The following is a 15254-nucleotide window of genomic DNA, read 5'->3' on the forward strand; positions in this document are numbered from 1 at the left end:
TAAAATCAACCTTGTGATTGCATCATTCATCATATTGATATTGTTGCCATGCAAAGAGATGATGGCTAGCTGTTCTTTCTTAATTGAGTCTTCAGTTAAAGGGCTCAGGGAGAGAGTGATGGGACCAAAGTTACACTTGAAATGAAGGCCATTTAGATGGCTACACATGCTGCAAAACACACCTCACACAAATTAGACTGGAAGGCTGATGAAGATTGAAATGTGTATCTTTTATTTAGATTTCTGATTAAACTTTTAGGTTGAAAGGAAATGGCTGAGATAATGTGTAAAAGATTATCTCTCATATTTGTATGGTGCTGAATTATTTTTCAGCTAGTCAGAATGAAAACTGTGATTATATTAAAAATAGGTATATTGGCTAAAATATTACAATTAATCGTGTTTTATAGTATCTATGCTAATATAACTTAATCTGAATTGTTTTCACTTAAGATCATAGCAGTGGATAAATTAAGTAAATTTACTTAATTGAGTAAAGTACTACACTCAATGCCTTTTGCGTTTTAGGTTGAAAACATAAAGTGATACTTTCCTTCTAATTATTTTATAATATGTCTCAATTAGGCTTTGTTTAGTCCACTAAAAACTCAAGTAAACTGATATATAAGAGATGAGTTGAATGCAGCAAAGCAAATAATGCAAAAGATTATAATTGCTAGCTACTATGATAGAGTGTCCTTGGGGATTAATTTAGTATTAAAAAGCATAGTGTTATTTTAGTATGTTTATTTTTCTTGGTTATTTTTAGCTCAAGCTGCCTTAATACATTGTGATACAATCTTTGCAATGTGTTCTAATGGTGGAACAATTCAGATATATTAATTTGTGAAGTTAATATAATTTACACATTTTGAATGTAAATAAAATACTAAGAATAGAGCATTGTAATGCAAAATATAATCTAAAATGTATACAGAAGTAGGCACTTTATACTTTTATATGTGAGTCAGGAGAATTCATGGTGCCTGAGCAGGTAATTCAAACTTAAATAATGTTATGACAGAAGTGCAGTGCAATTTTACCATCAGGCAAGGAGGGTAGGATGGCCCCCATGAAAGGACGAGAAAACCGCATGTTACAATCTACAGCCTAAATGCAACTTCTGAGGGAAATATGACAGCATGTAGTTGTTTGTTCCAATAGATTTTTTTCTGTCAATAACTATTAGGTATCTCCTTAATTCACACTGTTCTTCATGGGAACAAAACATAGTCCCTGACTATACTGCAATTGATATTCTAGGGGGAGATAAGCCTAATGAATGAAAATACACATGAAATCTAGGCTAAGTGCTAGAGGAGAAATAAATCAGGGTGAGGGGATGGAGTGTGGGGCAGAAGGAGGGGTAGTGTTTTAGGCATGGACTCTCTGATGAGGAGACATTTGAGCAGAGACCTGAACAAAGTGCAGGAGTAAGCCATTCTGCCCTCTGGAAAAAAAAAAAAAAGAAACAGAGGGAACAGCAAAGGCAAAGACACTACATTGGAGGCAAAGTTGCTGAGTGTAGGAGTGAGAAAGTAGGCCCACGTGATAGGAGAAGAATGGACAATCCAGACAGTGGTTGAAGATGAAGCCAGAGGCAGGCACTGACACGCTGTGGGAAGGGTTTTATTCTGAGATAGGAAGCCTTTGGGAAAGTTTGAACACAGAAATGACATCACCTGAAAGTTGTAAAAAGACGATTGCAGCGACTGTGTGGAGGATGGACTTTAGCTTTCTGCAACTATTAATCTTTGAACAGCTGTGGTCTTGAGTTTGTAATTAATCCTGGGTTGTTGTGGGCCATGTTTCAATGCCAAAGGCAACACAGGAACATCTTTACTGTGTAGGTGGGTGATGTTAGTTATGAATTTTGTCATGGTGAGTCATTGGGAAGATAACTGATTGGCTACACAAAGAAAGATCAAAGCACAGGGGTAGTTTTCAAGGTGACCAGGAACTTCGAATAAGCATGGATATATCTTTGCTCTGCTGTTATGGCTTTTTATATTGTTAAAATTCAGACGAAAAGTCCTTGGCAAAACTTTCTTCTGATATTGAATTACTCAGGATTCTTAGCAGGTTTGAAGGTGGAATAGCTTGTTTTGTTTCAAAACAAGCAGAGGAGAGGGAATGAATTTAGAAAGCTTGCCTACTAATATTGAAAACCATATTCTTGCTACCACTTTTCAATTCCTGAAATTGTCAAATATAGAAGGAATTGCTGGAGATTGTGACATTGTTAGCAGCAGTACAGGGACATTAGGCTGCTTGTCATTATTGGTAAAATTGTTCATTGATTACTCTTTTTCTGTGGAACACATAGAGACAGATAGATCAAAAGCTTCTAAAAATATCATGCCCTTTGGCCCATAAATTCCAATTTCAGGAATTTATCCTAAAAGAATAGTCTAAAATAAGTATAAAATGATCATAAGTGGTATTTAAAGTAGCTTTATAATCACACACACACACACACACACACACACACACAAGAAAATAATACCTAACACCAAGCCATTGGTTAATCAAATTTTAGTAAAATCTTACTAGAACATTTTATGCAGTTATTGCAGAATCTATTTTTATTTAATGGAATGTGGAAATAGTCACAATATATTGCTACACAAACAAAATGGGATATGAAGTGCTATCTACAGTAAGAGTTGAGTAAAAAATACTCAGAAATCTACAAAAACGTTAACTAGTAGTTCTTTCTGCGTGGTGAAATTAGGATTTTTAAAAACTGTTCTTCTTTGTCCTCTTTGTATTTTCAAGATTTAGCTAATGAACACATACTACTTTCATATTTAGAGAAAATACAGTATACATTATTTTAAAGCATGTGTTTTCATAATAAAAAAGCTAACATTGTAATACAAGAATATTTTGGTATTTTATTATTTTTTTTCTTTGTTTTTATTGCTGACACTATTGTAGATGTCCCCATCCCCCCAGCCCCCACCCCTACTCAGCACCTGCCCCACCTTCCCTCTGGCCGTCACCTACTGTTGCGTGTCCGGGAGTCCTGCGCACGCGTTCTTTGGCTAATCCCTTCCCTTTCTTTCACCCAGCACTGCCTCACCTCCGCCCCCGACAGCTATCGGCGTGTTCCACGTGTCCATGCCTGTTCGGCATTTGAGTGGAAAAAGTGCTTTTCTAAGAAATTCTCTGTACAGGCCTCTGTCATTTTGCTATGAAAGCTGTGAAAACTGACAATACCTTTGCTTTTCATGGTCATCTTCAGGGAGAGGTAAAAGAGAAGAACCTGAGGGAAGAGGAACTAACCAGAGGGAACAAAGCGATGTGTCACATCGCTGGCCTGGGAGTCCCAGTAGGCACAGTCCTCCTTTGCTATAAGAGAAAAGTGGTTAACGTTAGACCCTGGCCAAGTTCTTGCTTTTAAGGTTCAGTTTCAGAGGAACATCTGAAAAAAACTGACCAAGTGAGGCATTTTCTCGTCTCACACCTAATAAGTCCTTGATGCTCAGGCAGGGGTCTCCTTCTTGCTGACTCTGAAGCAGGCAACACCTGACTGCACAGGCTTTATCTCCTTCCAAAACATAGCCCTCCAAGGCGAGCTGGCAGACGTGGGCAGGTGGTGCTTACCGTCCTGAGACAGAGGGACTACATGCTTCATTGTCAGTGCTGAGTGAGTTGTAATTTTCAGATTATGCTAGTACTGCTTGGCATCTTAGAATAATTTTTTAGTTCAATAGCTTCTAGTTGTTTATTTTAATGATTGGTTATTATTAGTATAAACTTTATTTCTTTAATTTTTTATTGAGATAAATTGGCGTACATTATATTAATTCTAGGTATGCAACATAAAGATTCAATATTTGTATAATAAGCCATATTTTTTATAGCCTATAGAGTACTTGGAAAAAATCTTTGATGTCTTGTTGGCTCTGAGGAGACAAAACTTCAAGAGATTGCTACCAAATCAGACTCCCCCCCACCCACTTATCCTACCATCTTTGGGATTTCTAATGCTCAGTCAGCAAAGCAGATTGATACAAAAAGGCCTAAAACACTGCTTATTTAAATTCTCTAGTTATGCAGTATAACATTTCAGAGTGGGGAGGATAATATTTAACTCATATGTTCTATGTTTATAATGTTGTCAAAATAAAGGTTTACTTGATAACAAACCCAACTATAACCTAATTTTCCTAAGTTGATATCATCTCTACACTATTATTTTAAAACTTTTCTATTTGGCATATTGTATCAATGAGGAAAATTGATGTTCAAAAAAACTTTCAAAGGGAATACATTTGAACTATAGGATGCACCTCTTCTCATTTCCATTTTTGTTCTCTTAAGATTAATACAGCTGTCATTTTATTTTCCCTGAAAAGCCACATCAGGCAGGTATTTCACTGTTTCCAAACACAGAGGAATCAGTAAGCAACTAACCTAGCAATTCATCTTAAGCCAAGTGAGAGACCACATCCTAGTTCTGTTTTTTTCAAAGTACCTCAACTAAATCAGAATATCTGAGAGGAAAGAAAGCAAGAAAGCAAAAAACAAGGGAGGGAGGGAGATCTGGGAGAGAGAGAGAGGGAGGAAGGGAAAGAAGAAAAACGTGAAGGGGAGGAGGGAGGAAGGAAAGGGTATTTGGGGGACACTGTGTTCCTATCTAGGAGGGCAGACCTAGACCTAGTGTTATTTGAGTAAGCTTTGTTAACCAGAAGGTGTCATAATGGTGGGTGTCAGGGATTTGGATGATGAACAAGGGACGTAGACAGAGACATGTCAGAAACTAAAGACAAGCAATTGATATTACAATGTTGCCTAGAATCATTCCACATTGAGTGATGCTATGTGTAATAGCCATGCTCATCATCATCATTATCATGGCTATTGTTTATTGAGTGCTTAGGCACTTGCTAATAGTGAGAGGGAAACATGCTCCACATTTATTACTTCAAAGGGATGGGTAAAAGTAGGTTTACAGTTGTTTGTATGGGGAATAACACAATGATTAATAAATAATAATACAAGAATAAACTGTGTTTCATGTACTCACAACTATAATACTACTTTTGCCCACCTCTATATTTCATCCACCCAACAATCACTGGGTAGATATATACCTCTTTTTGACAGATGAGTAAACTGAGGCTTAGGCTTGGCCCAAAACTTGCCCATAGTTAGCAAGGAGTATGGGCCTTTGTGGTTTTGAAGTTCTGTGGTGGTAATCAGCTGTAGATAACAGGAATTTCTGCCAACAGGTTTTCCTGTCAGATTTATAGGAATCATGCCATAGCTCTTTGCTCTGTCCACCTGGAGTGAGTATTGAGTTCAGATCACTAAAATCTGCTAATGGATAAAATGCTCGTAGTATAGCCAGCTCTGGTAGTTTTAGTGATTTAAAAGAGCGGTGGTGACCGGTGTTATAAAAGCCATAACACACTCTTCTAAAAAGAAAAAGGCAACTAAGTTTTTTTTTTCAATCACTTCATTGCATGTGCATTTGGCAAATCTGTCACTGCTTCTGGCTGCTGTCATTTTAAAAAAAATGCAAGAATTTCTTTGCATGAATTTCTTTACTTCATGATCTTCTATTGTCTTTTTAAAAAATCATAGCTTGAAAGCTGTTTAATCTTAATAGATTTCAAAAACAAGGTAATTTAATTTCAGTATGTTTTTAAATTAACCCCATTTGCTGAAATGATGTGAAATAGCTCAGCAATATTCCCATGACCTGTTTTTATACCTCTCGATATTTTATATGATCTCCAATCAGTTGGCCAAATATTAGCTGGAGCTGTGGAACCTGACTACCACAGCCCCTATGATGCTGAGTCTGGTGTTAGCAGCACAGACAAGGGGGAGAAGCCCTTGACCGAGCTGGAGACTGACACAGGAGCAGGTAAGGGCACATCATTACCCAGGACAAACCTTCAGAAATCCTCTGCCCTTTGGCATTTCTATCTTGCTATTCTTGCTTCCTCCTTCTTCCAGCTCTTTTCTTTTCAGCTAATCAATGTGATAGAAGGAGGTGGTTGAGAGGGCTTTGGGAGACAGTTAAAGTTGATAACATATATAAATGTTATTTTTTATACATGGGTGCCTCGAATGGAAAAAACAACTTTGGATTATAGAACTCATTGATAGGGTTTTCAGATCAGTCTTGTTTTATATCCTGCCTCCCAGTTAGTTGACCAGGTAGGAGGGTTGGAGACATGGAGAGCCAAGGCACATTTCATAAGGACTTATTTGAGCTATTTTTAAAATTAGAGAAGAATTTATTGCCATCAACATATGACCTGGTTCTTGATGATGAGTATTCCAGCTGCAAGAGTGCCAGTTAGAGTGACCCATTGGGCACGATTCCATATATGTCTGGTCAAGCGTCCTGTGCCCTTGAAATCAGGATTTCCCATATTAAGTGGATGACATTTTTTTAAAAAAAAGTCCTGATTTGAACATACATATGTGTGTGATGAGGTGGGAGGATTATCTGTTTTACTCATCATATGGTCTTGTTACTTCTATCTCTAATTTTTAGTATAATCATCCAGCACTATGAGGTATTTGAGATTTTACTCTATTTTCAAGTGAACAAGTTAGCAAGCTATAGTTTCATGGATGCTAGCAGAAAACACAAGAAGACTCCTTGCTCAGAGAAAAAAAACCCTTTATTACTCACAAAAAATAGCATTAACCAGAATATTTGCACTTACACGGTTCTCTGAGCTCCAGTTTTCACTAGGCAATGTGGAGAGGGCCTGGTGACATTTGAACATGCAGTGGGTTGACCTTTAGAACAAGCACCCTGAGCCTGAAGAATCCAAATCTGTTATAGTGGGCATTAAACCCATGGAGTCCTCCAAACGTTTTGCAGTGTAGGCACTGTAGCTGTTAGATCAAATCTGGCTAAAGCAAGAACATATAATATATTGTAAGCAGTGGGAGAAAAATGTGGAAAAAAGATTTGTTAGGGTTTTCTGTGTGCCGGGCACTGTGCTAATCACTTAATGATTTACTATCACAGGAGTTCTGTGAGTCAAGCATTGCTATTCCTATTTTACGGATTAGAGAATGAAGGCTCAGAGAGGCATTGTTTCCTGAGTAGCAGAGCTGGTGTTCTCACCCAGGTCTGTCTGACTCCCAAGCATTCACTCATTCCAATAAGTCAAATTACCTATTTGTGAACATCGTTTGCTCTCCGATAGTCTCTTTTTGTTTCAGAAGCCCATAAGGTTACCTTCAAAACACATGTCATATCTTTGTACTGATATTTCTTAGAAGGACTTCAATCACCCTTTCTCCTTTGCTTCAGGAATGTCATGTCTGACTCCCCAGCACCGTGTGTCCACACAATAGTTCAGCTGGATACCATTCATACTTTCTTTGTTGGAATTTAGACAGTATATTATTACATCGTGAGGAGGCAATTTTATTCCCCTGTTTTCCTGAAAGTTCTTTAAATAATCCATGATTTTAGGGACCAGTTTAGAAAAACAAAGGACTTAATTTAAATGTCTTTCATAACTGATTTTTTAAATATATTTCATGTAGGAATTTGAACAACAGATATACCATAAAGGATACTCAACACATTTCTCACCATTTTAATTTAATTTTCTTTTAAATCAGGTAATAATCTATAATGAAATAAAATGGGCCATATTCCTTTCAATGAATTGGCTACATGTTCTCCCAGTGAACATTTGGTTTAACATTTTCCTCTGGGACCTTATAGGTACAATTTAGTAAGTAGACACTATGAGATGCCGAGGACCACCTATAAAAGTCAGCACCAACCCAGTTGATAGGCCTGAAATTCCTATGTTATCTTTTGAAAGGAGATGTCAAAAATTGCCTTCTGAATACATCTTTTAAGGAAAATGTAAAATCAGTTACAATTCCTGGCAACAGACAAAAGGAATGCCAGATAGGATGTCCATGCTTTGTGTTAGGAGAGGAAATAAAGTGACAAGACAGTCCTGGGCAGGGTAGCATCCTACAGAAGAAGTGACATGAATAAGATCAGGTCTTTAGGTTTCTGATAGATTCTTGGTAATGGGGTAGTAGGTGAAACGGCAAACAAGTGAAAGAAATGAGGAAGACACATTTGCTTACCTTATAGATTTACGTAATTTGGAGGTTGACATTCTGGTATGATAGCTTCTAGTTTGATAACAGACTAGTCCAGTGTCTTCCATAAATAAAACAATTTAAATTAATAGAAATGAAGATGACCACTTGAGAAGCTCTTGTTTTCCAAAGTATTATTTTGCCATGGGAAAATTTAAATGCTTTGGGTGTGTGGAATGGCATGCCTTTATTTATTTTGTGTAGATAATTTCAACAGAAATACCTGTGTTTGTTATTAATAAGAAATCAGTTTGAAGCCTTTTAAGAAAAACAATTGAACTTGTATTATTGAAGTATGATAGTTAGTGGACCCAGATTTGCCAAGGAATTATAGTTGAGAACTTACGAAATACTTCAAGAAGGTTATTTATGTTGAAAATTGTCCCAGACTACAAAGTCTTGTCTTGCTCTGTGATCCTGTTTTGCCAAAGGCAAATCAGTTTCTGAACACAGATGGGAGGCATCCTGACCCATAATACAAATTGATGTCTTTAGTAAAAAGTCTTACCTTAAGCTACAAAGTTATTTGATTACCATGTCTAGATATAGTAGTTTAAAATGTAGGAGCAATGAATGGGATAATGATGAGCTCACACTGTGGTATGGTTGTGTTGTTAAATTCCCATGTGAGTATAAAAAACCTGATCAGAGGATAAGCATATTATGGTGCTATAAGGGACAATGATTTCTAAAAAGATAAAATATTATTATTCTTATTGCATAATTTTTTGGCAGGTCCTAATATTTCAAATGAATGTACGGGGGGGGGTTGTGTGTGTGGGGGGTGGATTTTATTATTCTAAGACATGAAGTTTTTATTTATTTTCAACATTTTTAATGTTCAATTTTCCTTTATTATCAATGTGTCCAGTAAATTTGATAGCATCTCTTTTCATCATGAAAAGCCATTTTGGGGTAAGTTATAGTCAATGGTATCACAGAATGGAGAAAATGTTTTATATATAATATCATTGGCCCCATCCTGGCTGGTGTAGCTCAGTGGATTGAGCATGGGCCTGCAAACCAAAGGGTTGCCAGGTGGATTCCCAGTCAGGGCACATGGCTGGGTTGTGGGCTAGGTTCTAAGTAGGGCACACATGAGAGGCAACCACACATTTGTTGTTTCTCTCCCTCTCTTTCTTCTTCTTTTCCCCTCTCTCTAAAAAATAAAGAAATAAAATCTTAAAAAAATATAATTGGCCCCTTGATATTACATACAAAATATCTCATATTATATAAGATTACATATAATATCTCCTCCATGTGCACTTGGGTTAAAGTCACCTTGTTTTCTAACCTTATTTTATAGCACCACATAGGAATTCAGTAGTGGAAGACAGCACAGTCCGAAACTCAGACAAGGAATCCAAGCCAAAGAAGGAAGAAGCAGTGGAAGAAGATGAGATCCCTCAACACAGGGATGCTGACACAGTAGAAGATAAAGGGGCCACAACACTGTGGAGAAAAGCAGGAGCTGATGAGGTTCCCTTGGAGAAGTGGAAGCCAACAGCAGAGCAGCCAGCTTTAGAAGAACTGTTTATAGAGGAAAGAGAGATCCCTCAGGGCATAGCAGGCAGGGCAGAGGTAGAAGAGGATAAAGAGCTGAATAAAGGGGAGTTACACCCAACAGGACAAAAAGCAGCAAGAGCCTCTGAAGGTCTAAATGGAGAAGAGGCTCCTGAAAAGCAGGCCTTCATGCAGACAGTGCTGGAGACAGAGAAGGCAGCTTCTAAAAAGGCAGTGTGTGCCAGCCAGGCTGCAGCCCCAAAGTCTGAGTGTATTCAGGAGGTAGCAGACCTGAGAGGGGCTGAAAAAGGGGTGGCTGCGAGTGAGGCAGGGTCTGAAAAGCCAAATATGGAGGACAGTGAAGAAGAAGCATCCATAGACCAAGGGGACATGGAACCCGAGCAAGACACTGTGTCCGAGAGAGAGGATGGTTTAGAAGAGGCAATACTTGGGGGAGAGGAGCCAACCAAAACGAGGGAGGCAGTTATGAGAACTGAAACATCTTTGAGCTCCTCAACTTCTGACAAAGTTGAGACAACTGGAATGAAGGTTTTGGAGGAAAGCCTAGAAGAACTTTGTAAGAAAGATGAGAAAAGGAAGGAAGTCGAGACTGAGGTAGAATCTAATAAGGAAGGTGATAGGAAAGAAACATTACCTGAGGAACTAGATGCAGAAAGAAAGAGGTTGAAAGCTGAGAGGCCAAAAACACCTCTGGGGGAAACTGAATCGGAGAGAGAAGAGGTGACAAGGGCAAATGCTCTTCAGGATGAAGACATTTTAGAAGAAGAGCAAAAGTTTAAAGGGCAAGAGGGGGAAATTGTGGAGGAATTAAGAACTGAGAAAGAGACACAAGGTGCCCAAAATGAAATGGAGTGTGATGTTGAGAATGAAACACCCATGGAGGCCTCTGAATTGATTGAAGACACAATGTGGCAAGAAGATTCACTGAGAGAGAGGGAGGTGACCACGTCTGAAACAGCACCTGGATTTGAAAAATCACCGGAAAGCATAAAAGCTGTGAGGAAAGAGCGAGGAGGGGAAAGACTGAGAGGATCTGGAGACACACAGTATAAAGGCAAAGCAGAGCCACTCTGTGGAGAGAATGTGGATCTGTCTGAGCAGGAAGAGGGCCCCAGCCCTGAGGGTGAGTGTGTGTTAGGAGCTCCTGAAAGTGACCCCAAAGGACAGGCTCAGGCAGCTGAGATGACGATCACAGCCACAGGTGAGGGCCAGGAGTGTGCAGCCATAGATCAAGATGACCCCGTGGGACTGGAAAGGAGGGAAAAAGAAGGGTCTTTACAAGAGGGACAAGAAGTAGGGGCCATAGCAATGGCCCAAGAATATATTTCTGAGGGAGATCCCATGATGGCAGGAAAGTTGTGTGAAGAAGTGATGGATGATGATGAGGAGGAGGTAGTGGATAAAGACTGCACTTTGCAGACAGCACTGATGAAGGCTGGGCACACAGAGGGGGGTGGGAGCTTGCAGGGAGGAATGGTTGTGGCTGATAAAGACCTCCAAGAAGGAGGAGCAGTGAAAACAGCCGAGGAGAAGACTGAAATGTTGGCAGATTTGAACACAGCCAAGGGAAAAACAGAAGCAAATACAGCCTCCTCCTTTTCAGATGTTACTGGCGAGGAACCTTGGCACAAAGTGGATGAGTTACTAGGGAAAACAGCAGCTGCAGAGAAGGTGGTGGCAGAGGAAATAGCACTGAGCATGGAGAGGGTGCCAGCAGTGGGGGAAGTGACAGTGACTGAAGCATCAGAGGCTGAGGTGGAGGCTCTAGGAGAAGCTTCAGTCCTGGAAGGGAAGGTCCCACACCTAGAGCGAGATCAAAAGGAAGGGGAAGTAGGAGCGGAGGCAAGGATGGGGAGCCATGCTGGGGTGCAGGAGTCAGGGGAGGCTGAAGATTTCAGACCAGGATTATCCCAAGAGAGAGAGTCAGAGCAGAGTAGAGAGAGTCTACAGGATATGGGAGTGTTCCCTGTAAAAGCTGATTGCCCTGGAACCCAAGAGAAGCAAGAAGAGCATATGGTGCAAAGAGAAAGTGAGAACATGGATGCTTCCCTGATCAAAAAGAAGGCCTAAGAGACTTCATAGCAGATGGTGAGTTTAGGCCTGATCATTTGCAGGATTAAACAAATACACCACCTGGGGTCCCTTCCCCTTTGAGCTGGCTCATCCCTTTATCAGTCCTTGTATGCCCATAGCACATAGGCTTCCGTCTGTGCTGCTTAGCACCCAACCTGTCAGGACAGGTTGGGTGAGGTGGAGGTGGGGCCAAAGTACCCCCAGGGAACCACCTCTATTCATTTTGCAACTCCTAAATCTCATCCTCTCAGTTTGCAAGCACAGCTCTCTGAATTAGTGAGATGCCTATTTCCCTTACAGAGCCCAAAGGGGAAACACAGAGGAGAAGGGGCCATAGAGACATGGCTCAGAAGGAAAGCAACAAACTCTGTTCGGGGATTCCTTTCCCTTTTAGTGTTTAAAGGAACGGCTGTTATTATCTGCCTTTAAATGGGCTCTATGCCGTAATTTCTGTAGTTTTGGGAAGTTTAACATATATTTGTATGTATAACATACATAGCCACAAATATACAAAATATTAAAAAGTTAAACATAAAAAGTATAAAATACATGTATATATGTAAAATATTAAAGGCTGTAACAAAAGATCAAATTATTTCAAGCATTTCTTGTTTACTGATTTCCTTGATGCCCTCATATCCTTAGTGCCCCATTTCTACCATCCTGAGTGATTATATTCATAGTTCTACTATCTTGTTTTTTTTATTACTTTTTAGGATATTTTAAAGATGTCTTCTGGAAGACTTAAAGAATGGAGAAAGATTCACCCAAACATCTTGCTGGGACTTTAAACTTTATCTTTAAAAAAGAATCACTCTGCTTGTCTGAACTGGTTCCTAATCGGTCAGTGCTAGTTGGAAGCACCGCGAGTCCTTTGAGAACATGGGGTCCGTGGTTCCTAATGGAGGACCCTAAGGCTGGTACACAGCCCACAGAGCTAGGGTGTCTGTATTCAAATCAAATGGGCAGTGTTCAGATGCTTGAGTTTTACCAAAGATCACTGAAAGGCCCAGTCCTGACACTTGGGGTTTGTTTAAATTCCTTTCTATTTGTAATCAAATATTAGTCCCAGTTTTTACATGAGAGTTTTATTTAAAATCTCTACTTGGGGCTTTAATGACTTGGTCTGTGAAAATGCTGTCTAAAGAAAGGTCCTTCCACATATACTCAGTGCTAGAGATTGCTCCAGACCTATAAAATGATTCCATGGCACATATAATCACTTATAAATGGTCATTCTTTCTATTTATGCCTGAAGCGCAATTTAAAGTGCAAATCTTACTTCAAAGTACCCTTTGTTTCTTGTCTGTGTTTCTGTAGTTTTGCTTTCTGAAGTAGACAGGAATGTTTGTGGAATTTTGTCCCTGGGGGCCTTATTTGTGGGGCCACTCAGATTTTAATCATAATAGTAAATAATTTAGCTAATGAAATGAATAACAATAACTATAGTAGGTAAATGTCTCACATGAGCACATACACCCACATTCTAGACTCTAGACTGTTTTGCTGATGCAGTTCAATGGAAAAGAAACTTGGATTAAGTTGCATGCTACTCACCTTCCCAAATTCTGTTATTTCAAACCTGTGAACTAACTAACCTCAGAGTGCATTATAAATCAACAGTCATAATCACTGTCTGGATTACTCCCTGATATTGCTAGAAATAGTTGTGCATCAGGGTGCCTAATGAGGATTTTGATTTCTTCAAGACATCTGAGTTCATACACCAGCACTCCAAAGGACACACATGTTTGGCTATCTTTTCTCCTCATGAGGAGGTGAAAGAAAATTTCCTAAGGCAGTAATTTTTCAGCTGGACTACACATTAGACTTTTACAAGACATTTTCATGAATTCATGAATGATTCAACCCCTGGTTCCACTTCGAAGACTCAGATTTAATTAGTTTTAGATGGATGTAGGCATCAGTTTTTGGTTTTGTTTTTTAATCCAGTTGATTCTGCTATATAGCCAAAATTAAGGATTTTTGCTCTAAATCATCATATAATCCACACTGGCTCCTTATGGTGACTCTCAAAATGTGATCAGGGCATGAACCTCACTGGGAGTACTATTTCCTGCCCTTGTATCATACCCATTAAATTGGAGACTCTGCGGCAGGGTCTAGCATTTGGGGATTTTAACGAACCCTCCACGCAACTCTTGTGCAGTCTAAGGTCTGGAAACTGCTCTTTTGGACTGTTGATTGTACTGAGGATTAGTCTCCGTCGAAAAATGGATTGTGGAAGCATTGTGAACTTTCTCTCTTTGTCTTTTTTTTTTCTTTCCTGTTGTTCTTTCTGGTTTTCTTTCTTTCTCTGGGAAAGGGTACTCACTATGAAAGTGATGAATTCAGCTTTAAACTCATTTTTATTATGACTGTAATGATGTGTATGTGAAGTCCTTCGGTCCCACCCCCTAGTGAGGATATGGCACTCGTGGCACATCACAGATCACCTTTGTTTTCTGAGTGAATTTCACCTACATTATATTCAATTTCATTTATTACTGAGCTGCATTGCTGTGAAACTCTGCAGTATTTGTTCCTTGATCTCCACCTCGATGCTACAGAGCACTTTGAATACATAGCACTTTATGGGAAAACTTGTAAACTTGTTAATTCCCTTGAAGAAGGAGTTTTGTACAATGTGTTAAATGGAAATTGCATTGGATTATTTTTATATTTAACACATTCCATCGAAACATTCTGTAACGTGATTCAACAATCTGCATGTGGGTTTAACCGTGAAATTGTGTTGTGATAGTTTGACTAAATGAATCCTTTCTCGGCAAATACTATGTTGATAAAATTATTGGTATGTTCTACTGAACTTATTTTTTCCTAGTTTCATTACCAAAATCATAAATAAACCATATGTTTACAGATAAGACATGTGAATGGTTCTCTATGAGTGCCTAGATTTTTAAAAATCTCCTTTGTTCTTTCCTTACAAAATTTAAACTCCACAGAGCAGAGCAGAGAGAATTACTTTCATTGGACTGTATCTCTTTATATTGACTATCTGCATTCATACATGTCTTTTACATGCATGGGATCATACAAAGGAAAATTATTATTACCATATCATAAATAAATAAATAGAAGCTCCATAAAGTTAAGTGGCTTATTTGAAATCATGGTCAGTCTCAGGTCTTCTTACTCTAAACTCCATTTTGTCAAACACGCTGCCTTCTAAGAAGAGGTGTATATGTGTACACTAAGATACTATATGTGAAACTCTACATATTTCCATTTACTCACAGAAGGAAGGAAAAACTTAACAAAGAAATAAAAAGTAAAGTGAGTTTGAGAATGCCTTTAAAGAATTCTAGCAGTATTTATTTTCTGTTCTCTTAAATCTCTTGCTGCTGGCCTTGGTGATGGGAAAGTTTTTTTCAAATGACACACTCAGGTGGTATGGAAAGGGAAAGATGAAATCTAATTAATATATCCTGTATCCACAAGAAGAGAGTTATATTTCCCACCACTTTCAATCAAAGAATATGGTAAATTATTTTAAAAATTCCAGAAAACAATAGTCA

The 15254-nt window shown here is 38.8% G+C and overlaps 1 protein-coding gene across 3 annotated transcripts in view; it reads left to right on the top strand.

Annotated features, from left to right (window-relative positions):
- ERICH3 (glutamate rich 3) overlaps nucleotides 1-14537 on the top strand; it is a 112902-nt gene extending 98365 nt beyond the window's left edge. For 2 of the 3 annotated variants that reach the window (XM_045835585.1, XM_045835586.1), the window contains 3 exons: nucleotides 5756-5881; nucleotides 9422-11727; nucleotides 12429-14537. In XM_045835585.1, the coding sequence (XP_045691541.1) occupies nucleotides 5756-5881; nucleotides 9422-11709 (2414 nt within the window). In that variant the 3' untranslated portion in view covers nucleotides 11710-11727; nucleotides 12429-14537. The remainder of the gene's footprint in view (nucleotides 1-5755; nucleotides 5882-9421; nucleotides 11728-12428) is intronic. The other variant, XM_045835587.1, reaches the window with a different exon arrangement.
- Nucleotides 14538-15254: the final 717 nt, after the last annotated feature.

Source organism: Phyllostomus hastatus, unplaced genomic scaffold (assembly GCF_019186645.2).
Source record: "Phyllostomus hastatus isolate PE091 unplaced genomic scaffold, TTU_PhHast_1.1 phas_contig_209, whole genome shotgun sequence".
Lineage (NCBI taxonomy): Eukaryota > Metazoa > Chordata > Mammalia > Chiroptera > Phyllostomidae > Phyllostomus > Phyllostomus hastatus.